This window comes from Xenopus tropicalis, chromosome 7 (assembly GCF_000004195.4).
Source record: "Xenopus tropicalis strain Nigerian chromosome 7, UCB_Xtro_10.0, whole genome shotgun sequence".
Lineage (NCBI taxonomy): Eukaryota > Metazoa > Chordata > Amphibia > Anura > Pipidae > Xenopus > Xenopus tropicalis.
The window spans coordinates 44,076,350-44,102,465 of NC_030683.2; the positions used below are offsets into that span (position 1 = coordinate 44,076,350).

The 26,116-nt window shown below is 39.0% G+C and overlaps 1 protein-coding gene across 3 annotated transcripts; it reads right to left on the bottom strand.

The window, feature by feature from the left end:
• Nucleotides 1–1,425: 1,425 nt before the first annotated feature.
• Nucleotides 1,426–26,116, bottom strand: nolc1 (nucleolar and coiled-body phosphoprotein 1). Of its 3 annotated transcripts, NM_001039730.1 has the most exon segments (17): nucleotides 1,431–1,956; nucleotides 3,111–3,200; nucleotides 4,881–5,002; nucleotides 6,008–6,739; nucleotides 7,118–7,258; nucleotides 7,791–7,955; nucleotides 8,180–8,365; nucleotides 9,128–9,268; nucleotides 10,849–10,932; nucleotides 12,639–12,770; nucleotides 13,060–13,210; nucleotides 14,273–14,358; nucleotides 14,532–14,679; nucleotides 14,977–15,101; nucleotides 15,324–15,448; nucleotides 18,855–18,910; nucleotides 25,653–25,787. In NM_001039730.1, coding segments are annotated over 17 exon segments (2,754 nt in total). In that variant the 5' UTR covers nucleotides 25,764–25,787; the 3' UTR covers nucleotides 1,431–1,797.

Sequence of the window (26,116 nt, forward strand, 5' to 3'; positions counted from 1 at the left end):
ATTAACCTTGATCTAGCAACCAACTGCTATTCAGACAAATATTGTCAGTACATCATACACGGTAAGATGGGTGATTCACCTACGATTAGGCTATATTTAAAGGCAAAATCTGGCAATACCATAGCTGCAACTACTGTATATTTACAAACCTTTCATATAACAGAAGACTTAGCTCTAGGCTTTCAAACAAAGTTATTGAGCCGTGATCCCCAACCAGTGGCTTGTGGGATGTTGCTCCCAGTGGCCTTAAAGCACATGCTCATTTTTGAATTCCTGGCTTGGGCGCAAATTTTGGCTGTATAAAACCCAGGTGTACTGCCGCCAAACAGAGTCTCCTGTAGGCTGCCAGTCCACAGGGACTATTAAATAACCAATTATAGCTCTTATTGGAACCTTTTTCATGCTTGTGTTTCTCACCAAAACTTTTCCATTTGAATGTGGTTTATGGGTATAAAAAGTTAGGGATACCTGGCCGAAATGGGGCACTGTGAATGAGCTCTGATGTCACTAGAGATGGTTGGGCATGAAAGTGATGTGAGCAGGTAGAAACCTTAATAAAAGTGAGCTACCCGAGATCCCTTCATAGTCACTGTTGGTATCAACCTGTCTGTCCTGAACACCTGTCCTGTTTAACTCAAGAAATAACAAAAGCCATAGATTTTTCATGATTAAAGCAATAATCTAATCATAAGTATGTTCAGCACAGGTCCTATTCATTGCACTCTTGCTGAACAATATACAGCCCCTTGGAATACAAATATCGCTGACTTCAAAAGGCTGTTCCTTTAGTAAGGCAATATTCCTTCTAACATGAAAACGTTTTTACAAACTCAAGTCAATGTCCACAGTGGCCCAAAAAATGTTCATTTTTGATAGTTATTGCTTCCTCTTTAGTGTGATGGAAACAGTGGGATAACTGTTTAACTATATGCATTAAATACCCACTACTGGCTACATCCATTGAGCTTGAAACACTGACTTATTAATTTGTAAAAAGGTTAGTCAGCTAAAAATTTTAACCCATAAGTAAGATGCATTTTAGCTTTGAACACACCCATTATTTTGGTCACAAATTAAAAAAGCAACATAAAAAAAACAGATAGTAAAAGTGTAAAATGTATAACAACAATGTTCCAGATAGTCTTTGGAGCTGAATGGTTTTAGAAGCAATTGCTTTTTACTTCTACACCTAAGAAATTATTGTAAAATGTTCATCTCTGTTTGGTCACCAATTGTCACTTTTCACTTGTATTTAGAGAGAAGATTTAAATGTTTGTGCTGAGCAATAGAATCCACTTGTGTGTGCGATCAGACACTCTGTAAAGATTAACCTATGGCAATACTTTCTCTAAATTCCTCCATTTCAATGCAGAAAGTTGATGCAATGTTTAGTGCTTTTGTGTAAGAAATAAACATAGACTAAGCTTTAGTATTTTAAGGGGAAGATGCCCCATTATGCCAACTGGAAAATTTTATTTCAAGATTCCAGAAAATCAGACAAATAAAACTTTTAAAACAAAAGCTTTCATTTTGGAATTGAAATTAGTACATAAAAACAATCAACTGAAACAAACTGTACATAGGATAAGCCTGTTATGCTCAAAACTTCTGAATCCATAGGTTGGTCACAAATTGACCTACATGTCTTTCGTCCATTGTTGAACTGCAAAAATGCTGCTGGAAACTGCTAATAAACGTATCGACTCGTCGGAATTCGCTCAGACTTAAATGATGCCACCGTTCCCTAGCTCGTGTGCTTGTGGTTGAACCAGGAAAAAGTTCTTCCTTACAATCCTTTTAATCACTGTCAAACTTGATTGAATTGACAGATGTGGAAATTGCACCTCCGCAGTAACTGCCACGTTTCTTCTTGGTCTTCTCGTGTCTGAATGATTTTCCCTTTGTGAATTTAAGGACATTATTGGCCTTTTCACCCCAGTCTCCTTGTGCTCCTTTCTGGAAACAAAAACGCGACACTTGGGATTTAGAGGCACATTCTTCATCATTAATGGAATAACAAGGTACAATAAAAACAGTTACCTAGAACTAGTTAATTAGAACACTTAAAAGAAAAAAAACCAGAGCCACTCAAAAGGACAGTCTTGGACAAAAGGAAGGTACTGGACTTGAGTCCCTAGTACTTGATCCTAACCAAGATATATTAAATCCTTATTGAAGACAAAACAATTATTGTTTAAATGACTAATGTATGTTTAAACAACGTCTTATCAGACAAAACACGATAACCCAAATTATGTAGAGACCCTTTATCTGGAAAAACCCCAGCTCCTGAGCATTCTGGATTTCAGGTCCCATACGCGTACCAGTGCCCAGTTTCAACATGTTATCATATTTAACTAATTGTTCACTGAGGTGCTAGTACCTGCAACAGTGTGGTGCAATTTTCTGGTATTGTGTGCAAATAATGGCTGCATAAGATGCAGCTGGTCAACTTCAGAACAGAGGTTATACTGAGCATTGGCATATTGCAGTTAGTTGGGGCTACAGAGAGGGTTAGCCCATGCAAGTGAACAAATTGCAGATTTTATGAACAAATTGTAGACTAATACTGCTTGTAGCAGCCACCACTGAGAATAAAAGCATAAAAGTGAGAATGTAGGACATACTGACTGCTGCTATATAGCTGATGATCTGTGCTACAGTGTGGGTTAGAAGTCAGTATTATATCTATGCAGCCACGGTTTTAATGTAAATAATGAGCTGCATACTATTGGACCTTAGAAATTGATCCCATGATCACTTAATCTTGCCATAGGGTGTGCAAAACAGGTATGAACTGTAGCTAACACCTCCAGGGTCAGACTGGGGGGTGCAGGGCCCACCAGGGCTCCCGCCCCAGGGGTCCTGCAGGAGCCCCAGCCGCGTCTCCTAACCCCCCCCCCCCAGGGGCCCCCCTAACCCCCCCGCAGGGCCCCCGCCTGACGTCCTCCCCGAGCGCGTATAAATTGAACATGTCAGGGAGGAACAGTCAGTAGGGGGAGCGCCGGGCAAATGTTGGACTGGATTTTTCCCGGTGTCCCGGCGGCCCAGTCCGACCCTGAACACCTCTAAACAGAATCAGAACAGGTACCAAAATGGACAACCTTTACCTTTGCTTCAAATGCATTATCAGTCATCAGAGGATTGATTTCTACTTCTTCTTCTCTCACCCTCCGAAATGGAGTATTTTTGTTGTGTTCCTGCATTGTATCCAAAAGCAAATATTTAACAGACCAACATAGAGCATACTACATAATCTATTGTTTGATATAAAAAAAACTCAAAGAGCCTGTTATCACAAAGCACGTGGGTGCTAGAGTCTCACACTCCTAATGTAAAGACAATGCCCATATTCAGTGTACAAAATGTCAAGGATGCTTATTCTTGTTAAAATACACCAGCATAGCAACCCATAGCAATCATTTTTGATCTTTACTAACATGTCGATGATTCAGATTAGAACAAAGAAGATTCAGGCTAAATATTCGTGTATTTCATTTTTCTTTTTTTGCAGTAAACTGAAAAGTTGTGGAATTCTCTCTCTGAATCAGTCATACTGGCTGATACATTAGATAGCTTCAAGAAGGGGTTGGATGTCTTTTTAGCAAGAGAGGGAATACAGGGTTATGGGCGATTGCCATCTTTGAGTCAGGAAGGAATTTTCCCCCCTTTGCTGCAAATTAGACAGGATTCAGAAGGGAGTTTTTTTTTTGCCTTTCTTTGGATGAACTAGCAGTTAAGCTGGTTATATATAGGCATAAACTTGATGGACATATGTCTTTTTCAACCTAACTTACTCTGTTACTATTTTATAACACAACTGCTAAACTGCACAGTATAGCAACCCACAGCAACTGATGAGATAATTAGATTGGATGAACCATGGCCATGAACCATTTAAATCTCCACTGGTGCAAATTAGCAGTACGCAGACAAGTCACACTGAAAAGAATGCATTACTTTTACAGACTAATCCATTTTGGTTGACAGGTTACAGGTGAATGCTATGAGACTTGTGCTCTTACTGTTAACCACCATCTAACAAATGAACAACAATGTGCAGCCTGGTAACTAGTGTATAGTCATTAAATGACGTATGTGCTGATCATAATGGTAATCTTGTCATCTTGTGCTGCAAATATAAAAGAGGATATATGCCAAGTAATACAGAAAAAGTTAGCTTTGGTTCCATTTGGTTTTCATTACAAACAAGATCTAATTAAAATATTATCTGGTATATCAATATCTCCTTATAATAATATTTTAAACAAGGAACTTGAAATGATGACAGTAACTTTAAAAAAAAAAAAAAAAAAATTTCGGAGCTTTATTTAACGAATTTCAATTCAATTCAGCATACTTACAAGGCATTTATACTGCTGATTACAAGTGTCACCGACATAAGCTACCATGTATTTATTTGAATGACAAACTAAAACATTTACAAGAGAAAGACCTGAACAGAAATGAACAGAACCAAACAAAAATATACTTTTGCGATAAGTTTGCCTCCTGGTTGACAAAAAAATCAATTTACATTTCTGGACCGAGTGTGGTAGGGAGAGAAATGCAAAATATTATAAATACATATATCTGCTTAATTTAGATCTGTTTTCAAGACAAAAACGTTAAGGTAAACTTCCATATCATATCATAACTTCTATATCTACCATCCATGAAAATCTGAGATACAATAAACACAGACTCCTATTAAATTCAGGATCAGTTTTATTCCTATATTGTACGCAAACAGAATGAGTATAAAACACCTTTATATAAAGGCATAGATGTATAATGTTGCACACGGTGACCCTGTAAGGCACCATCCACCATTCATGCCATCATTTAAGTCTTTTGTAGATGTATGCTTAGTTTCTCACCTTCTTGTTAACCTTGGGAAATGTGTTTGGAGTTTTAGCTTTCAATTTCTTGTTTTCTGGTGTCATAGTTTCACATTCTGCATTGCCTGTACTTTCCCCTCTTTTCCGTTTTCCAGAGGTCCCTGAAAGAAGGCGCAATATTCATTTCTATCCAAGATAACCCATTCACCGACATAAAAATAAATGGAAAAACCTCTGGATCTAACTCACTGCTGGTGTGTTAGCAAAAAATGTAGTAACACATCCATATTATTTATTTATAGTTATTTGATTAACTGCAAAGGAAAACACTGAGTGCCATTTATGTATATAATGAGTCATGCCAAATTGCTGAGTTCAATATATATATATATATATATATATATATATATATATATATATATATCATATTGTCAATAAGAGAAAACATACACTTCCAGGACACAGCTATCTGTCGTCCACTGGGAGCTGGTATAGACGAACTTGGAAGCGGCGACATCAGAATGAACATTATAAACATGGCTCAATGAATATCACTGGGTATTAGTTAATGAACACAAGATAAATTAATTTTTCCAGCCGATATGGCATTAATTAATAACAGTAGGAATGGCAATACATGTACCTGATTATCCAAACTAATGGGCTAAATTCACTGGGATAAAGGTTCCTTGAAGCAGCTAGCACATATAATCTTGTCAACCAGTTAAAGCACCATTATTAAATGTCAGATTTCATGGCTTACTAAATTAGGATAATGACAAATGGAATGTATTTGGCAAATATCCCCAAGGTTTCCTTTTACGTTAGGCTAGGGTCACCCAGTGCAGCCCTATCTCATGTTCTGGGTTAGGAGCTACCTAGCAGCACCAGATATGGGTGGGTGGCAGTGAACCCTATCAGTTTAGTAAGGGATCAGCTGATGTGCTGAACTGACACATACCATACTCCTGTCGAGAGCCAGTATATTTGATAACCTGTCATATCGGTGAACCTTTTATAAGTGATAACTGGTGTTACTTTGGACATGTCTCCAGTGTTCCCCTGACAGCATTTCAGATGGAACTTCTCCATTTGGCAAAGAACAACTGCATGTGCAAATGAACACAATTTCTAAAGAATTTAATGCTGCAAAATATAAACCATACCGTTAGCTTTTTCTTCATCCTCACTGGAAGAACTTTCCTCAGAACTCTCAGCAGCTGCTTTAGGAGTGGAATTTGCTGTTTTGGGAGTAGAGATATTCTTTCCTTTTTGCTTTTCATCTTCAGAATCAGAACTCTCACTGCTGCTTTCTTTTTTAGGAGCAGGTTTTGCTTTGGGAGTAACTGGGGATTTAGAAATAGCAGTATTTGTTTTTGTAGCCTTTAAGTCATCATCTTCTGAGCTACTGTCTTCAGAACTGCTATCTGCAGCTTTCTTTGGAGCTGGCTTTGTGGCCTTTGCTCCTTGCTTCACATCCTTTGCTGCTGGTGGTTGTTTAGGTTTTTGTTTTTCGTCATCGCTGGAACTGTCTGATGAGGAGCTGCTGCTGGCCTTTGCCTTATTAACAGCCACTGGGCTCTTCTTTGGAGGAACAGTAGCCTTAGCAGCTGGGGATTTCCCAGTAGTTTGCTTGCTTTTCCCCTCCTCTTCGCTGCTTGAATCAGTGCTGTTAGCCTTAGAAGGTTTTTTGTTTTGAACTTGGACCTTGGGGGTAACTGGTGTTGTAGCTTTGGCTGGTGGCTTTGCGGGTTTTGTTTTCTTCTTAGAATCTGAATCACTGGAACTGCTGTCAGAGCTGCTTTCTGCTTTCTTGGAAGGCAGAGACTTTACTGCTGGGGACGGCTTATTAAGTGGCTTAGTAGTTTTCGTGGTCTCCTCTTCTGAGCTATCAGAGTCTAAAAGACATTATAGAACAACATGTTAAACTGATAAACAGATGCTGCTGCTGCACAAAACAAGGTAAATAATTCCTAGCATAGTACATGTATACGAGTGCAAGATTGTTTTACTTAAATGAAAAGCAAATTATTAAATAAGAATCGTTTATTTAAACAACATACCACTATTTTGGCTCTGAATAACAGATACCTGTATTACTTAGAATTAATTTTCCTTTAAGAACCTTACCTATAATCTGCCTATAGAGCACACTTGGACTTATATATTCCCACTGCCTATAGAGCACACTTGGACTTATACATCTGCCTATAGAGCACACTTGGACTTATACATTCCCACTGCAAACAACCCACTCAGACAAAACCAAGCCATACCAGAGTCTGAAGAGCTGGAAGCCTTCTTTGCAGGAACAGACTTTGCAGCAGCAGAAGCATCTGTCTTGGAAGCAGCTTTCCCATGTGTAGTCTTAACTCCTGGCTTTGCAGAGGATTTCTTTTCATCTTCACTGCTGGAATCTACACAAAATAAGATCCCATAAGGGTAAGATCAGGCTAAAATGGTCACTGCAGCAAAGTTAAAGAAATCTATTAGGACATAGTAAGATTGCAAATACCAATCATTCCAGACGTGTGTCTTTTTAAAGACTACTGTAAATCGCAAACACAACTGATGGGTTACCATCCTTAAAAAATTGCCTTAAAATAGTTATGGATACATATTTCATGGTCATTCTCAAAAATGCTAAGTTCCAAGCAGGCAATACTGAACTATATGGAAAGAATAAGGCAGTTATACAGAGTAGTTTATGCAGATGAATTATCTTGATTAACTACTCAAATTTAACTCCTCAACAGCTGGAAGGTCTATGAAACACTGGCTGCTTTACTAAACATGTCATAACAGAATGCTTTATTCTGAATAAAATATCCCTGTTATATAAAAATACTAATAAGAGGTCAGGAACACTGGGCTCCTTAACTGTAAAAATAACCATTTCAGAACCTATATAATTTAAACATTCTCAATTTTAACTGAGAGTGCAGATACCTGAGCTATCTGAAGAACTGGATTCTTTCTTAGTTGGAGCTTTCTTGCCTGGGGTGGTTTTAGCAGCAGGCTTGGCAGGAGTGGTTTTAGCAGCAGGCTTGGCAGGAGTGGTTTTAGCAGCAGGTTTGGCAGGGGTTTTCTTCTCATCTTCATCACTGCTTGAGTCTTAAGTTAATTACATAGTTAAAGTTTAGCATGCCTGTTACTGTACATTTGGTACAATGCTGACAAAATACCTCCTATATGCCACCTACCACACAAAGCTTGGCCTTAAGGTTTTATTAAATAAACCCCAGCATGACTACAATTTGAAAGGTTTCCTTTTAACTCCCCTGTTTTCATTCTATAAAGTATGCAAGCTTCTATTATATACCTGTTTTTCCACTTACCACTGCTGTCTGAGGAGCTTGAATCCTTTTTGGAAGTTTTGGGGGTTCCTTGTTTTGCAGGCAAGGTCTTTGATGTTGGTGTTGCTTTGCTAGTTGTGGGTGTTTTGGAAGTTGGTGTAGCAGCACTCTTTGCAGGAGTAATTTTTGTGGAAGGTTTAGGTGTAGTCTCTTCATCACTGCTAGAGTCTACATCGTGTGGAAGATAACATGTCAAACAATGAAGCAAACAACGTTTAAAAGAACTACATGTGATAGAAGTCAGATTTGGGACCTAATTTATGCATTAAATATTCAAGAAAGATTAAAAGGGAAGTTCACCTTTAGAGAATACTTGCAATATAGCTGTAATTGCCTTAATCATTATTTTTGCAACTGGGCCTTCGCATTTACACCAGTTTACTACAATATTGATGCAGAAATATTAAGGGTCAGGCATAATGCCTTAGTGCATTACTGAGCTTGCCCTGTATCTTACTAAATTATTTACACAAAATTAACAATTTTAGCATTTAAAAATAAGGATTTTTGTATGGGAGATGGAACTGCATTATTTCAGGGTCTCTCAATAATAGATAACATATTTACAAAAGATACGGTTTTAAAAAAGTGCTAGGTGTAGCCACCATTATCTAAAGCAAACAGTTTTTCTGGCTTCCATGCTCTAGGTTTGAAGAAGTACATAGTTGTTGACACAACATAGTTGACACACTGGTGATTTAAGCTGCATTAAGTAAGATGTGACTAGATTTTCATGCAACTGAAAGTAACTTTTTTGTTTTTTTACTTAATACTTAACATAACTAGAGCACGGACAAGTCCCATTTGTTTTTTTGCATTTCTTAACGTTTCTCACATTTTATTTTTGGCCCTGAAAATCCTCCTATAGATCCCACCAAGAAGAATACGTCCCTCTTGCCACCAACCCTCTTCAAGAATTCTGAATCATACCAGAGTCTGAAGAGCTGGAAGCCTTCTTTGCTGGGGCAGACTTTTTAGCAGCAGCTGCTGGAGTGCTTTTAGCATCTGGCTTTGCAGCAGCCTTTTTAGGGGCAACCTTTACACTTGGCTTTTCATCTTCACTGCTGGAATCTACACAAAATAAAAACAAGAGCAGGCTATTAAAATGACCCCAGCTACAAAACTAAAAGAAAACTATGTCTTGCCAGCTTGGGTATTCCATCTATTTACAGACTACAGCAAGCAATCTTACGAAACACAGTACCTTCCTTTTACCACTCCTAACACTACTACAGTAAAGCACTCCATCTGGTACATACTGAGCAGCAGCAGGCTCTGGCAAGCTTTCAGTGTGTATCTAATAGAGCATTTTTCATTCAGTATTTATTTATTTATCCATCCATTTAGTGTTTAGGACAGACAGGCATTATGACCACCAGTGTTGGTCAGGCAGATGGCATTGCTGTCAAAATGCCATGTGTGTCATTACCCTAAACAACCCTATTATGAATTCATCCTGACAAATCATTTTGGTGCCATTGCTAGGATAAAGCTTTATGAACTGGCAACAAAACAAAGTTTTCTAGCACAAATAGACTGCAAAAGATCTTTATTCATTTAGAGCACCAAATCTGAATTGAAACAGCTGACTGCAAAACCTATTTCTTAAACAGGTAACGATATTGCAGATCCCATACAAAGCAATCAATTCAGAAGCAATAACAATGCATAATGTGTACTGATCAAATAGTTACATAGTTACATAGTTACATAGTTACATAGGGTTGAAAAAAGACCTGTGTCCATCAAGTTCAACCCATCCAAGTAAACCCAGCACACCTAACCCACACCTACCAATCTATACTCACATACATAAACTATAAATACAACCACTAGTACTAACTGTAGATATTAGTATCACAATAGCCTTGGATATTCTGATTGATCAAGAACTCATCCAGGCCCCTCTTAAAGGCATTAACAGAATCTGCCATTACCACATCACTAGGAAGGGCATTCCATAACCTCACTGCCCTCACCGTGAAAAACCACCTACGCTGCTTCAAATGGAAGCTCCGTTCCTCTAATCTAAAGGGGTGACCTCTGGTGCGTTGATTGTTTTTATGGGAAAAAAGAACATCCCCCAACTGCCTATAATCCCCTCTAATGTACTTGTACAGAGTAATCATGTCCCCTCGCAAGCGCCTCTTTTCCAGAGAAAACAACCCCAACCTCGACAGTCTAACCTCATAGTTTAAATCTTCCATCCCCTTAACCAGTTTAGTTGCACGTCTCTGCACTCTCTCCAGCTCATTAATATCCTTCTTAAGGACTGGAGCCCAAAACTGCACTGCATACTCAAGGTGAGGCCTTACCAGGGACCTATAAAGGGGCAAAATTATGTTCTCATCCCTTGAGTCAATGCCCTTTTTTATACAAGACAGCACTTTATTTGCTTTAGTAGCCACAGAATGACACTGCCTGGAATTAGACAACTTGTTATCAACAAAAACCCCTAGATCCTTCTCCATTAAGGAAACCCCCAACACACTACCATTCAGTAGATAGTTTGCGTTTATATTATTTCTACCAAAGTGCATAACTTTGCACTTATCAACATCAACAAATGGCCTACAGTTTAAGAAGTAAGCTTGTAAATACCTGTCCCAGGCTAGTGAGCATATAAAATCAGGGTTAGAAGAAACACTCACCAGATTCACTGTCTGAGCTGGTCTCTGCTTTCTTGGCCAAGGGTTTTGGGACAGATGCAGTAATCTTTGCTGGAACAATTTTAGCTTCAATGAAAAAGAATTAAAATAAGACAAATGTTATTTATATATCAAAGTAAGTGCATTTATTACTATATACAGGATTGACAGGTTCTGACAGAAAAAAAAAAAGATCTGGCTTCTCAAAATAGAAGGCATAGAACCTTACTGAATCTTTTTCTGAAGGAATATCGTTTTAAAAAGAGTAAGGTTATATATGCACACTTAGGTACATAGGATAAAATACATATCCATCAAGTTTCAACCTTTTGTCAAAGTGAACAATACCTAACTTCTAGCTGAGAGGAAGCTGAGGTACTCTCAGTTTAGCACAGATGGAAAACAATTCATCCTGACAAAAGATTAACTGGACCAGCCTGGGATCAACTTTATATAAGAGTGTTTATTTTCATTTGATAAAAAGAAATAACCCTTTCTTGAAACTATTGTATCTGCCAGTACAACTACCAATGCTGAAGGAATACCACAACTTCACTGTAAATAGGAATTCCTTTTCACAACTTAAAGGAGAATTCCAACCAAATTTCTTTGCAAAATTGAAAAAAAAATGTTATTTTAATTAAGTTTTTCAATATACACTGTAACATTGTTAATTAACTCTGATTGAGATATTTGTAAAGTGGCTTCTGAAAATATCTGTCCCTATTATCTGCGCTGCTGTTTCAAACTCAAGACACAATACAGCAGAGGACAGCTGAACCTGGAAAAAATATGCATAGCGATTGCTGAATGTTGGAGCCGTGACAAACTTAAACAGATTATTAAAGCTTGTGCAAAATGGTATTACAATAAAAAGGTTAATCATATAAAGAAAGCATCCATTTAAAGAATTGGTTACTGGACGTTTTCAGTTCAAGTACCTTTTGTAGGTCCAACCTTTGCTAACAGCACACCTTAGCTCATAAAGCCATTGTCTTTCCAAACAAGTAGTCTACAACACTGCCTATTTTTAATGTAATATATAAGCTTGGCCAAAATTTTAATGTATATAGACATTTTTATTATATACTTTTCTTGTTGGCAAATAAAATGCCCTAAGCTTTCGGCAGCTGAAAAAGCCTGTGAGATGTTGCTTACAATAGTTGGAAGGCCATATATGTTTAGCAGCATATAAGTTTTAGAAGCATATATTTAAGTCATTATGACCACAGATATGCAGAAACAGCCATTGAGTTTGGTTAGATGGATTAGGCTGCATGTTAGATGAAAGGTATAATCACTCCTTAAAATGTCTTCCTTATTTTTTACAGCATATTGAATGGTCACAGACATCACAGAATGTGTACAGAAATGTCACTAATACAATTACTTTGTATGACAGATCTGCTACTATGGCTTTGCAGTACTTTTCCCTTAACCCTATATGTAGAGGATGACTTCCACGCAAATGTAATAGTAGATGTTTGCACATGAACTTCCAGAATGAAAGACGGAGGTTAGTAGTTGTAATAACACTGTACAATAAGCACAGCAAGTTGCAAAAAACCATTGACACTTCCCAAATATTAAAATGCATGGCAATTCATGTTATGCATGCTCTTTAAATATTTAAACAGTTCTGACCAACAGGCCATGGGCTTCTAGCTGCAAGGTCAAAGGGCAAATTCTTTTAAGAGGAACATTAAACTTGTAGGAAGCACATATATTAAATGGATATGAGCACTTAAGGATAAAAATAGCATGTAAAACTAAATTTGAAAGACATGAGAAACCTTTTTTTGGTGGCTGTTCATCATCACTGCTGTCTGAAGAGTCACTGCTTTCCGCCTTAGTTTTGGTGCCAGGCTGTGAAGAAGCCTTTTTCTTAGAATTCATAGTAGGTGGTGGTACAGCACTATAGACACCTTAAAAACAATTAATAAATGGTTTAGCATGTAGCTTAACATAAAAAGGAAAGCTTTTTTCATTATGCATGTAGGATTTTTTCCCTAATACATGGAATGGACAGGCAGGGAGATATTTCATAATTTATCATAGGAGGCTTTGCTGCCTCACACCAGGTTTAAACTAAAGCAGCAGTATCATGATTGCAAGATATCAGATTTTGCAAAATACGGACACTTGCATAATAATTTTACTTCTTAAAAGGTTTGTGCATATTTGATGGTGTTGACTTCTTAATAAGGTTCAGACCTGGCTTTGGTTTGCTTTTTGCAGGCTTTGCCTCTTCATCTGAGCTGTCTGAAGAGTCCTCACTACTGGACTTCTTCCCTGCTGTCTTCTTTGCTTGTGGCTTAGCTGCTGTGGCGGGTTTGGCTGGAGGTGTCTTTGGAGCAGCAGACTTCTACATGAAAAGACAAATGTTGGTTCAACACAATAAAAACATCAAATAACTTGCAGGACTGAGCCATTTTGCAGTGGCAGCTTATTGGAAGAAGTCAACTTGAGGGTCAGCTAATATGAGTTTTAGAGAGCATGTTAGCGCTCTTGGATGACATTTAAGAAAACACTTCACCATTTACACAGATCTGGCCTTTCCACAAAATAAGACTGCCTAATTGCTCATTTGCAACAAGCGTTACTGGTTCACTAACTTCAGTAGAACAGTTACAAGACAGGTGAATACATCTGTTGTGAAAACAGATTTCACCATTTATTCACAGTGGAACTCCACAGCATTTTTTATTAGCATTTTTATGGACATGAAATGTTTTGTAAATATATATTTACATATATAAAAGTAAATCGAGACACTGTTGAATCGCCATCTGGCAAACTACATTTAAAAAGAGACAGCATACACACCATTGCAACATAAGCTGAATAAATAGGGCTTTGCTAAACATAATTAAAATGATAGGCAGAAAGTAAGAAAGAGCCATGACTTGTTATTTCTGGCACTAAAGTTTCACATTAGTAGATCCTGACACTTTCAAGTTCTGACAAGTATATGAGAAGCCGATAAAACAAATTTATAATGGCAATGCGCCCTTTAACTCTATATTCAACCTGTTATATATATGCTGCACAGTCTTAAAGGTGCGAGCAGTTTATTTCTTACAGGAATGCAATGTTTTAAATAACAGCGGCCTTACGTTTAGTACCATCACTTAACTGAATATAGTGGGGGTAAACCAATTGTTTTTCTATAACCATAGCACCGAGGGATCAGCACGCTCTCCATCCCTAAATGGGGTATCTCCCCTAATAGCATTACATACCTGCTCCTAGAAACTCAAAATGTTTGAGCCTAGCTATCTATTTTCCTATAAACACACAAACGAAATGTAAAAATTGTGGAAATTTGGAAAAGGGAAGAACTCCTATTTATAATACTCCCCCTGTTGCCATTAAAATGCCATTTAAAAAGCCATGGCTGCTGGGGAAAAGAAAGCGGGCATATTACCTTTTCTGGGGGGCTGTCAGAGTCCTCACTGCTACTTGAGTCTGCTGCTTTTTGATTGTCGTTTGCTAAACCAGCCTTTACTACTGCTGTTGTAAGATATAAAAAAGGCAAACACTAAAATTTCTGATAAAATAACCCCAAGTCAGAATAAATAGAAGACGACCAAGCTGTTCAGTTACTGTTAACCAGCAATGTTATACAATTAGATATTTACAACTAAGTGACATCACAATGTTTTACATTAAGAAAATGTTCTTACTCTGCTTTGGAGGGACTTTAGTCACAGATTGCTTCTTCTTCTTAGAGGCTTCATCTTCTGAGCTGCTGGATTCAGAACTGGAGCTCTCAGCCTTCTTTTGAGTTGGTGTTTTTAAAGCTGCTCCCTTTGGTGTTTGTGCGGGTTTTTTCTATGGGAAAGAGTCAATATTTTGTGGATTTGGCTATAGCTATAGGCATTACTGAGATCTGGAGCTTGTCATTTCTACCAATGTAACAAAAGGGATCTATATAAGAAATTATAGGGTGGTCACAAAGAAGATTCCCACTCTTATTTTGTCTGTATGTGAAGAAATGTGACACCAGTGGTATTATAAAATGATAAAATATTATCATATTACAGTTCTCAGACAGATAACTGATCACACAGGCACAGTATGATGATTTGTTCATGTCAACCACCCATACAGATATTAAAGATGTCTTACAACAGGAGGTTTCTTTGTTTCTTTTTCAGAATCAGATTCATCACTGGAGTCCTCGCTGCTGCTCTTTGCTTTTTTTGCTTGGACGCCTTTCACAACAGGCTTCTTCCCTTCAGCAGACTGAGTTGCTGTAAGAAAGAATGCTTACTAAGAAAAGTTTTTCAACGCACACACAATCGTTTTTAGAAAATACCTAAATGTCTATTTACAGTTATTTATAAAAGCATGAATGATGACATGTCAGAATCTTATAGCTTATGCTTCTTGCATATAACATGAATATGTAAATGCAAAATTTACATGAGCTACTTTCATAAATGCTACAAAAAAAAAACAAAAAAAAACCTCACCTATTTTTTTTGCAGGAGGTTCATCCTCCTCACTGGAGCTGTCTTCGCTGCTGGAAGACTCGTTTGTAGGCTTTTTCTTAGGCAAACCATTAGCTGATGGCTTTCTCTTCTTTGCATCTGGTGACCTAATGAACACACAGTAAGTTTTTTAAAGCCAACTAAAGCCAAAAGCAAAAGTACAGGTTGGTGAGATGTGGTCACGTTTTGTAGCCAGGGGCTACCTGATTAAGATATTTAGTCAAGCTCTTAAAACGGCCTGGGAACTTTGTGGTAGAATTCTAAGCAGTACCAGGGCACAGCTGGGGGTAGTTTTCAGTGTAACAATAAGTCAGGCCATATTAGCAAGGTAATTAGGGACCACTCCGAAAGTCACCACTGATCTGTCATAAGAGGGGCACTTGTTTAAGTGACCTTCTTGCAAAGAGTGATCCCACTATTATACACCATAGCTGCTAAAACCAGGTTTTAGATGCCCTAACTGAACTTCTTGCAGATGTATGACTTTTTTTATACCCATCTTTTAGCAATCAGTACAGGTATGGGACCTGTTATCCAGCATGCTCAGGACCTGGGGTTTTCCGGATAAGGGATCTTTCCCTAATTTGGATCTCCATAACTTAGGCCTGCTAAAAATCATTTAAATATTAAATAAACCCAATAGGATTGTTTTGCCTCCAATAAGGCTTAATTATATCTTGGTTGGGATAAAGTACAAGGTTCTGTTATTATTATTACAGAGAAAAAGGAAATCATTTTTAAAAATTAGAATTATTTGCTCAGAACGTATAGCAAATGTGCAAGTGGTTGAACCCCTGGGTAATAGTGACCATAATGTTATTTCATTTGATGTTTGGTGCAGGAAACAAATTTACACGGGGGCAACAAAGACACTGAATTTTAGGAAGGCAAATTTTAGCTCCTTAAGGGCAGCGCTTCAGGGCATAGATTGGGGCATTATGTTTTCTGATAAAAATACAGAGCAGAAATGGTTGTCATTTAAAATGATATTAAATCATTACTGTTCTCAATTCATTCCATTAATAAGAAAAAGTAGAAGTGTTAAGAATCACCCCATGTGGCTTAACTCTGAGGTAAAGAAGTTAATAGGGAAAAAAAGGAAAGCTTTTAAGAAATATAAGTCAGAGGGGACAGTAGCTGCGTTTAATGAATATAAACACTATAACAAGTGTTGTAAAACAGCAATCCGGAAGGCAAAGATAGAAAATGAGGAGCGCATCGCGGCCGAGGCCAAGACTAACCCCAAAAAGTTTTTTAAGTATATTAATAGTAAAAAGATGCAGGTTGAGGGTGTGGCCCCATTGAGTTATAATAACAATATGGTTACAGCGGATACAGAAAAGGCAGATGTGCTTAACAAGTTCTTTTCTTCTGTGTATACAGTAGAGGAGCCAGTGGGCCAAGTCTCACCCAATAGCTTCACTGTTGCCTCAGCTCCAACTACACAGTGGTTGGCACAGGATATGGTGCTTAAAGGGTTACACACGATAAATGTAAACAAGGCACCTGGGCCAGATGGAATACACCCTCGGGTACTGAGAGAGCTAGGGGCAGAATTGCAGTGGCCCTTGTTTCTGATATTCTCAGACTCTCTTTCATCAGGTATGGTACCTAGTGATTGGAAGAAGGCGAATGTCACTCCCATATTTAAAAAGGGAATAAGATCTCAGCCTGGCAATTATAGGCCTGTAAGTTTGACATCCGTGGTGGGCAAGTTATTTGAAGGCTTGTTAAGGGATCACATTCAAAATTATGTAGTGGAGAATGGCATTATGAGCAGTAATCAGCATGGCTTTATGAAGGACAGGTCATGTCAGACCAATTTAATTGCTTTTTATGATGAGGTAAGTAAGAAGCTGGACAGTGGGGATGCAGTAGATATAATCTATTTGGATTTTGCCAAAGCATTTGATACCGTTCCCCACAAACGACTGCTTTCTAAGCTAAGGTCTATTGGTCTTAGTGAAGTCGTTTGCACATGGATAGAAAACTGGCTACAGGATCGGGTACAGAGGGTGGTTGTTAATGGCACATTCTCTACTTGGAGTAAGGTTCTCAGTGGGGTCCCTCAGGGTTCTGTACTGGGTCCACTTTTGTTTAATTTGTTCATAAATGACTTAGGGGAGGGTATTATGAGTAATGTATCAGTGTTTGCAGATGACACAAAACTCTGCAGACCAGTCAATTCTATCCAGGATGTGACATCCCTGCAGCAGGATCTTGACCAACTGGCAATCTGGGCAGCTAAGTGGCAGATGAGATTTAATGTGGATAAATGTAAGGTCATGCACCTGGGATGTAAAAATATGCAAGCCCCGTATAACCTTAATGGGACTGCACTAGGCAAATCCATAATGGAGAAGGATCTTGGAGTCCTTGTAGATAATAAACTTGGCTGTAGCAAGCAATGCCAGGCAGCAGCTGCAAGGGCAAACAAGGTTCTGAGCTGTATTAAAAGGGGTATAGATTCACGGGAGGAGGGGGTTATTCTTCCCCTTTACAGAGCACTGGTAAGGCCCCATCTAGAATATGCTGTTCAGTTTTGGTCTCCAGTGCTCAAACGGGACATTATTGAGCTAGAGAGGGTCCAGAGAAGGGCAACTAAGCTGGTAAAGGGTATGGAAAGTCTCGGTTATGAAGAAAGACTGGCCAAGTTGGGTCTGTTTACACTGGAGAAGAGGCGCTTAAGAGGTGACATGATAACTATGTATAAATATATAAGGGGATCATATAATAACCTCTCTAATGTTTTATTTACCAGTAGGTCCTTCCAACGGACACGAGGGCACCCACTCCGTTTAGAAGAAGGGAGGTTCCATTTAAATATTCGGAAAGGATTTTTTACAGTGAGAGCTGTGAAGTTGTGGAATTCCCTCCCCGAATCAGTCGTACTGGCTGATACATTATATAGCTTTAAGAAGGGGCTGGATGGATTCTTAGCAAGTGAGGGAATACAGGGTTATGGGAGATAGCTCTTAGTACAAGTTGATACAGGGACTGGTCCGATTGCCATCTTGGAGTCAGGAAGGAATTTTTTCCCCTCTGAGGCAAATTAGAGAGGCTTCAGATGGGGTTTTTTGCCTTCCTCTGGATCAACTTGTAGTTAGGCAGGTTAGGTATAGGCATTATGGTTGAACTTGATGGACGTATGTCTTTTTTCAACCCAACTTACTATGTTACTATGTAATGGAGTCCATGGGAGAAGGCCTTTCCGTAATTCAGAACTTTCTGGATATTGGGTTTCTGGATAAGGGATCCTATACCTGTACTGTATTTAGGGATGGCGTGACCAATAAACTAGTGGCCAAGCATTTTAGGGAATGTGGGCACAGGTTGCCCACTTTCTGCCATATAATAATTTACTATATCCATATTTACAATGGTGTAAGATGCAGGAAAACTTAAAATCAGGGGATGTAAAATTGAGGTTTCACTGTATTTTATTGCTATAAAGCTGCTTAGTTGCTTACTACATACACACTTAAAAGGTTTCTTAACAAAATGAATACTTACTTCATCCAGTCGCTAAATATATTCAGAAGAGATGTTGGACAGGAATCATTGTCTTTCTGTAAAAATTGAAAAGGCAATGAATTATTGACTTTTACATAGAAATTATTTTAAGAAAATAACATGGCCTTATTAGTGTGTTGAACCTTGCACTACTTTTTGTCACCCCCTTTGGTGGCTACAATGCTAAACTCGTACATTATCCCCCCCATATATTAGCAGTAAAAATGTGGGCACTCCCTGCTGTAGCATACAGCATCCCTGCTGGGTGGCATCAATACCTATTTTGGGGCACTTTACTCCAGTTTGCAGTAAATAAAAAGAGAAATGAGTGAGGATTTCATATCTGAACCATGTCCAAAATAAAAAATATGAGGGGGAGTGTTGAAAAAAACATATATGCTTTCATACCAGTGGCATGACATATTGGTAGGATGAACACATTATTTAAGTAGTCATCTATAAAGGGTGTAAATAAATAAGCACTTAAAGTATAGGTTTTTTTTTTTTGCTTTTCTGTGACTCAGTCATTGCTGCTGATCTTGAGTTACAAAAATCTGCTAGGGCCCAATTTAACCTAGCAACCAGGAAGTGGATTGAATGAAAGACAGGAATTTGCACAGAGGAGGGCCTTAATAAAAAGATAAGCAATACCAAATAACAATAGTTGTTTGGCTGCTCGGGTCAGTGACCCCCATTTGAAAACTGGAAGGAATCAGAAGAGGAAGGTAAAAAATTAAAACCAATTGATAACTTGCTAAGAATAGGACATTCTATAACATACTAAAAGTTAACCTGAAGGTAAACCACCCCTTTAACCCTTTCCCTGCCAACGACGTACGCCGTACGTATTTTGGCAGATAAAGATTCTCTCTGGTGAAGCGGCTTCCTGTTTCCGCCCCCCTCACTCACCGGGACTGCAGCAGGAGGGCCAGCCATGCGATCTGGATCTTCTGGACAGGTGTGTTTTTAATTGTATTTACACACATTTATACCTACATACAGCACACAATTTAGCACTTTTTTTGTTTTTTGTTTTCATTTTGCACACTAATATACACTTATATACTGTCATACTACTTTTACATATGTACACACGTGCATACACACTTTTTTTTGTATTTTTTTTTTCCATTTTACTGCTTGTTTTTAGTTTATTTTCCTTGAAAACTGTTTAGTTTGACAGCGTGACTATTGGATCAGATATTCTGACCACTAATTACACTGTCGTGTGACTTATTTTGTTGTTTCGCTGATTTGCACGATTTTTGTGGTTTTATTTCATTTTTATCCCTGTATAAGTGTTCCTGATCTGTTTTTAGCATAGCTTTTCCATGTGTAACTTTGGTGTACAAAAATACCTTTACCTATTTTGAATTCATCAGAATGTGTACTTTACAAAAATATATGGTTTTCTGGGGGTCTCTGTATAGTTAGGGGGTGTTACTGCACGTAATACACTGACAGGGGGCTCTGTGTGCAAAAGCTGAGCTGGCAGGCGAGAAATCCATATGCACTATTTTCATTTTGGGGTCAGTACATACCACAGACTTTGGTATATCTATGCATATTGGGCATCAAACTGTTCAGTAGACCTTAGGTGTCCCTATTTGGGGCGATTTGCCTTTGTACGCAAGAAATTGTGTGAGATAAATGCGGCAAACTTCAACATTTTTAGGCGATTTTCTGAAATATCATAAAAATCGTCAAACTTAGGAAAGCTTTGCGGCTTGGTACTTTGGAGTAGAAAGACATGGGTACCCATTTTAGATTCAGGGGAAGTGTACTTTGCAAAAATATATGGCTTTCTGGAGTGAGTGTACTTTTTTGTAGCATTATGTCACATAAAGGATGTAAATGTGTTGATTTTTTGAAATGACATCATATGGGGGTATGTTCCCATTGGGGCCCCTACATGCCACATATTTGGGTAAACCTATACATATTGGGAATCAAACTGTTCAGTGGACCCCTGGCATTCAAATTCAGGGTGTTTTATCTTGGTACCTAATGCTATGTGGGAGATAAGATGCTGCAAACTGGAAGCTTTGAGCGGATTTTTGGAAATGTCATCAAAATTGCCAGATTTAGGAAAGCTTTGCAGCTTGGTACTTTGGAGTAGATAGACATGGGTACCCATTTTGAATTCAGGGGAATATGTACTTTCCAAAAATATATGACTTTCTGGGGTGAATGTACTTTTTACTAGGTTTATCCCACATATAATGATGTAAATGTGTTGATTTTGCAGGAGCTGAAATGACAGACATGATAGATCATATGGGGGTATGTTCACATTGGGGCCCCTACATGCCACATACTTAGGTAAACCTATACATATTGAGCATCAAGCTGTTCAGTGGACCCCTGGCATTCATATTTAGGGTGTTTTATTTGGCTACTTTATGACCTGTAGGAGATAAGATACTATAGACATGAAGCTTTGAAGTGATTTTTTAAAAACATCATACATTTTGATAAAAACCTATAATTTTAGGAAAGCATTGTGACTTGATAATTTGGAGTACACAGACAGTTCTACCTATTCTGGATTCCCCAGAACCTGTTCTTTCCAGAAATGTGTTATTTTCTGGGATAAACCTTCTGTTAGTGGAAGTTTTGTCCTTGAAATCTTAAGTATGCAGCTTTCTGGAGCAGTGCTTGGAAATTTGGTAGTGTACTGCTGGTTTTTGACCTATACAAGTGAGAAATCTTCATAAAACTATATATATTTGGTATTGGCACGATCAGGAGACATGGGACTTTCCAAATCGGTTGTATTTTTGGGCATAAAATAATTTTTGTTTCTGGTATATTATTTTTTTTTTTAATTTTTTTTAGACATTTAGAAGTCTATATCTTGTTACAAAATTGGAATTACCATATATACTCGAGTATAAGCCGATCCGAATATAAGCCGAGGTACCTAATTTTACCTAAGAAAACTGGAAAAACGTATTGACTTGAGTATAAGCCCCTCAATGGTGCAGCATGAAAAGCATCCATATACCAGTATACAAAATCTTTAACCCCATAACTAAACATGGCATTTCTGTATTCTTTAAATACAGTAAATTGCTGTTCTGGATGTCACTTCAATGAATACAAAATGATTCTATATAAATTTGATAAAACAACTACTGTGCCACTAGCCATAAAGCTTAGCAAGTTACCGTATATACTCGAGTATAAGCCGATCCGAATATAAGCCGAGGTACCTAATTTTACCTAAGAAAACTGGAAAAACTTATTGACTCGAGTATAAGCCTAGGGTGGCAAATGCAGCAGCTACTGCTAAGTTTTAACAATCAAAATAAATACCCATAAAATTACATTAATTGAGGCATCAGTGGGGTATATGTTTTTCAATATTTATTTCAAAGAAAAACAGTAAACTAGCTCTGTAAGCGGAGAAGAGGGTCAAAAAAAACAATATGAGTACTACCCCACACTCATTGCACATTGGCAAACTGGCAGCAGACCCGGTCCCGGAGGAGATGTAAGGGGAAATAAGTATTGCTAGTGGGAGCCTAGGCCAGGGCACTGGAGGGTCTGGTTGCGGGTGGCCTAATTTGCACACAAAGGAGAGAGGGTGCTAGTCTAGAGGGACCCATGGCACCTGGCTCGAGTATAAGCCGAGGGTGACTTTTTTCAGCACATTTTGGGTGCTGAAAAACTAGGCTTATACTCGAGTATATACAGTATGTAAACCTCTCATAATATAGAGACCAGTACGTCTCTCTTTTATTTTTTTATTCGTGACTGTACATAAGCCTGAGAAGAACTGCATGTGCATAAAGAGCTTCAGATACAATACATATAAAAACAATAATTCAGCTGAGACCTAAAAGTGAAACAGCCGAGCAGTGAGCACAATTGGGGGTGCAGGCCATGGCGAAACAGGGCAGTGGTCAGTGCCCAGACCAGTTCCTATCCAGGTCAGCATCACTGATTTGCTCTCCTAGATACCATGAGAGCCAGCAAGTATGAGGGGCAATTACGGTGACCACTTAACTGTCCTAGGGTATGGCTGAATAACGGATACATGGATATTTTCCATATCTGAAGCATTAAGCTAAGGACACAAACTAAAGCTGATCCTCCAATCACTGCTCTAGAGGAACATTTTAGGGTGACCCTGTTACCAGCTTGCCTATAAAAGCTTAACTGAGGGGTGAGAAACATGGGGGTTCCTTATAAATCAATAAATGAGGAGACATGTTAGATTTATTTAAACTTATTTCAGCAGGAAGCTCTGGGATCACCTTTCAAGGATGTCCTAGCGGTTTAATAAAACAAGTCAGCGCTTGGTCACAACTAAAGGGATATTTCCCGTGCCAGAACAGAGAGGTGATAGATAGAAATTTTGAAACACTGGCTCAATGACTAAAGTTCCCGCGCAACTCACCGTGTCCCATAATGCCCATATGCTGCTTAATCCTGACGAACGGTGCCACATACTCCTCATGGCCGCGATATGTAAAGCGGCGCGATGCGCGGTGCCACGGTCGTCCAGGGAGGGGGGTACTCCGTGGTGCTCCTCATGGCCGCGCCACTCCCTATGTGACGCTTACGGCCACCCACGGGGGGGGGGTTATGGTCTGCCCGCACACAGACCGTATAGCCTGTAGTTTGAGCGCAAGTACCGTATATAACAGAGTATATATTAAGCACATTTTTAAGGCTGAAAAACTCAGCTTATACTCGAGTATATACGGTACACAAAAATTCTACCATATTTTGAAAGCTTAGTTTGTCCTGAAAAAAACAATATATGTTTTCCTGGGTAAACTAAAAGTCCCCCCAAGGAAATGCCCCTAAAGTGAAACAGTGCAAAATGTTCAAAAACTGTCTGGCAGTAGAAGTTCCACTTCAAAACAGCTGGCAGTGAAAGGGTTAAGAGAATGAATCCTTATTTTTTCAATTTCACCACCACTTCCTTGCAGCACTTAATTAACTCTGCCCACTCTGGAGCCACGTCATAGTGGAGTGCTCCAATATTACTCCTGATTTTGTACTGAGTTGTTTGTAAGGATTATATAAATGCTATGGGTTGGCATTATATCAGGGATCGCCAACCTTTTATACCCGTGAGCCACATTCAAATGGAAAAAGTGTTGGGGAGCAACACAAGCATGAAAAAGGTTCACGGGGGTGCAAATAAGAGCTATAATTGTCTACTTAATAGCCCCTATGTGGACTGGCAGCCTATAGAAGGATCTGTTTGGCATTATACTTGGTTTTTATGGCACCAAAACTTGCCTCCTTACCAAAAATTCAAAAATAAGCAGCTGCTTTGAGGCCACTGGGAGCAACATCCAAGGGGTTGGGGAGCAACATGTTGCTCATGAGCCACTGGTTGGGGATCACTGCATTATATGTTCTTATGGACTGTATGTTTACATAGGGTTGCATGGGGTTTTGCCACTTGTTCCAGTTGATAGGGATCTGCTAGCCTGCCTTTATTCCTGTGACTGTAAAAATAACTGAACGTGATGGGGTTATCATGCATTTCCAAAGTGGGTTAGCTTTCCACTACCCTAAAGGTGGCCACACACGTGGCGATCTGAACATCGTCAGATCCGCCACACACCGTCAGGGCTGAAACAGCAGATAAGGAGGTAGAAACAATAGGATTTCTACCTCCTTCTGCCGATTCAGCCCTGATGGCAGATTTTGGTCAGGTGCCTTCTATGGCGCCCGCTCAAAATTTTCTAACCGGTCCGATTGGCGAGTTGACCGATATCAGCAGCTTCCTGCGATATCGGTCGACTTGCCGACACGCCATACACGCACCGAATATCGTACGAAACGAGGTTTTGTAAAGCGATTACATTACACAGTGAGTTTTTAAGGGGTGTGAAACTCATCCCTGCAAACAGACAATTATGGCTTAATTTTAAAGGAGAAGGAAAGGCTAAGTCACTTGGTGGTGCCAAAATGTTAGGCACCCCCAAGTGACTTTAATCGCTTACCTTTTACCCCGGGCTGGTGCCCCTGTTAGGAGAGAACAGCACCAAAAAACCTGTGCACCACCTACTATGAAAAGCAGAGGGACTTCAAGTGACAGAATCCCTCACTTCACAGCAGGATAATATTAAGGTGAGGATGCGTTACACTGTGAACCTAAGGGATGCTAGAAAATGGTTTGCCAGAGTATCATGGCTTTGTCTGAGGAATCAGGTATGTAGAAATACATTTATACTGATTTTAGGAAGTTTGGATACCATTTAATATACCTTTTCTACGTAAGCCCAACTGAATGAGCTCATGTCAAAAAAGGGCAATAATTCCCCTTTAAGCACTATTGTGTAACCATATTGATACAAACAATATATTATCTACACTGAACAACTAGAAAACATTTAAAAGTTAAAAAAAAAATCCCCAACATACACACTTTTAATGTGATATGTGCAGTTGAACTCAGCACGCCTAATTTTATTGAATAGCAAATAAACAATAAGGCCTATATATTATATTACTGCATAGGTTTCACACACGAACCCTATATTTTAGTGGATCACTGGGTTTTCTAGCTTTAAAATTCGTATTGCGAGTTAGAACGTGTAGATTTTCTGTATGAGCCGTACCAGCCGGTATTCTCAGCCCGGGCTGCTATTCACACTGCTCTCAGTACTCAGAAGGAAGGGGCAGGAAAGCTTTTATGTTTGCACCTCAAACAGGAAAGGTATAACAGAAGAATTACGCGGGATTTCTGTCACAAAATGATCTAAAAGCGGGTATAACCCCAGTTTGTAACACAGAAGCCCCGGTGCCTGCTGCTCAGAGGCTACTCACCACCCCAGTAGCTTTGCTGAACTCGTTGGCAGCGTTAGTAAACTTGTTCTCCCGCAAAAAGCGCAGAACGTGCGGGAAGAGATCGCTGGGCACCACGCTAGAGCCGTCCATACTCTCACAGTACCAGCCACGCCGCAGCTACAGCAATCACGTGTGAGACCGGTGCACAGTGCGACAGTCGCACTTGCATGACGTCAACACGCGACGGCCAATCCCTAGTTCGTTCGACCAGGGAATGACACGCCTTCGTGTGACATCGGCATCTCTGACGCCTTTTGCGTCAACAGGCAAGAAAAGGATAATTAGCAACTACAAAATATAGCCTGCTTAATATCGTACATCCTAGTTTCTGGGGATAATGTAGGGCCAGCTCTGAACTAGTATTGCGCACAGTATTTCTATAAGTTCCCAGTCCTGCACGACATTGTCTTCAGTGCCTAACTTTCTCTCACAATAGCTTGGGG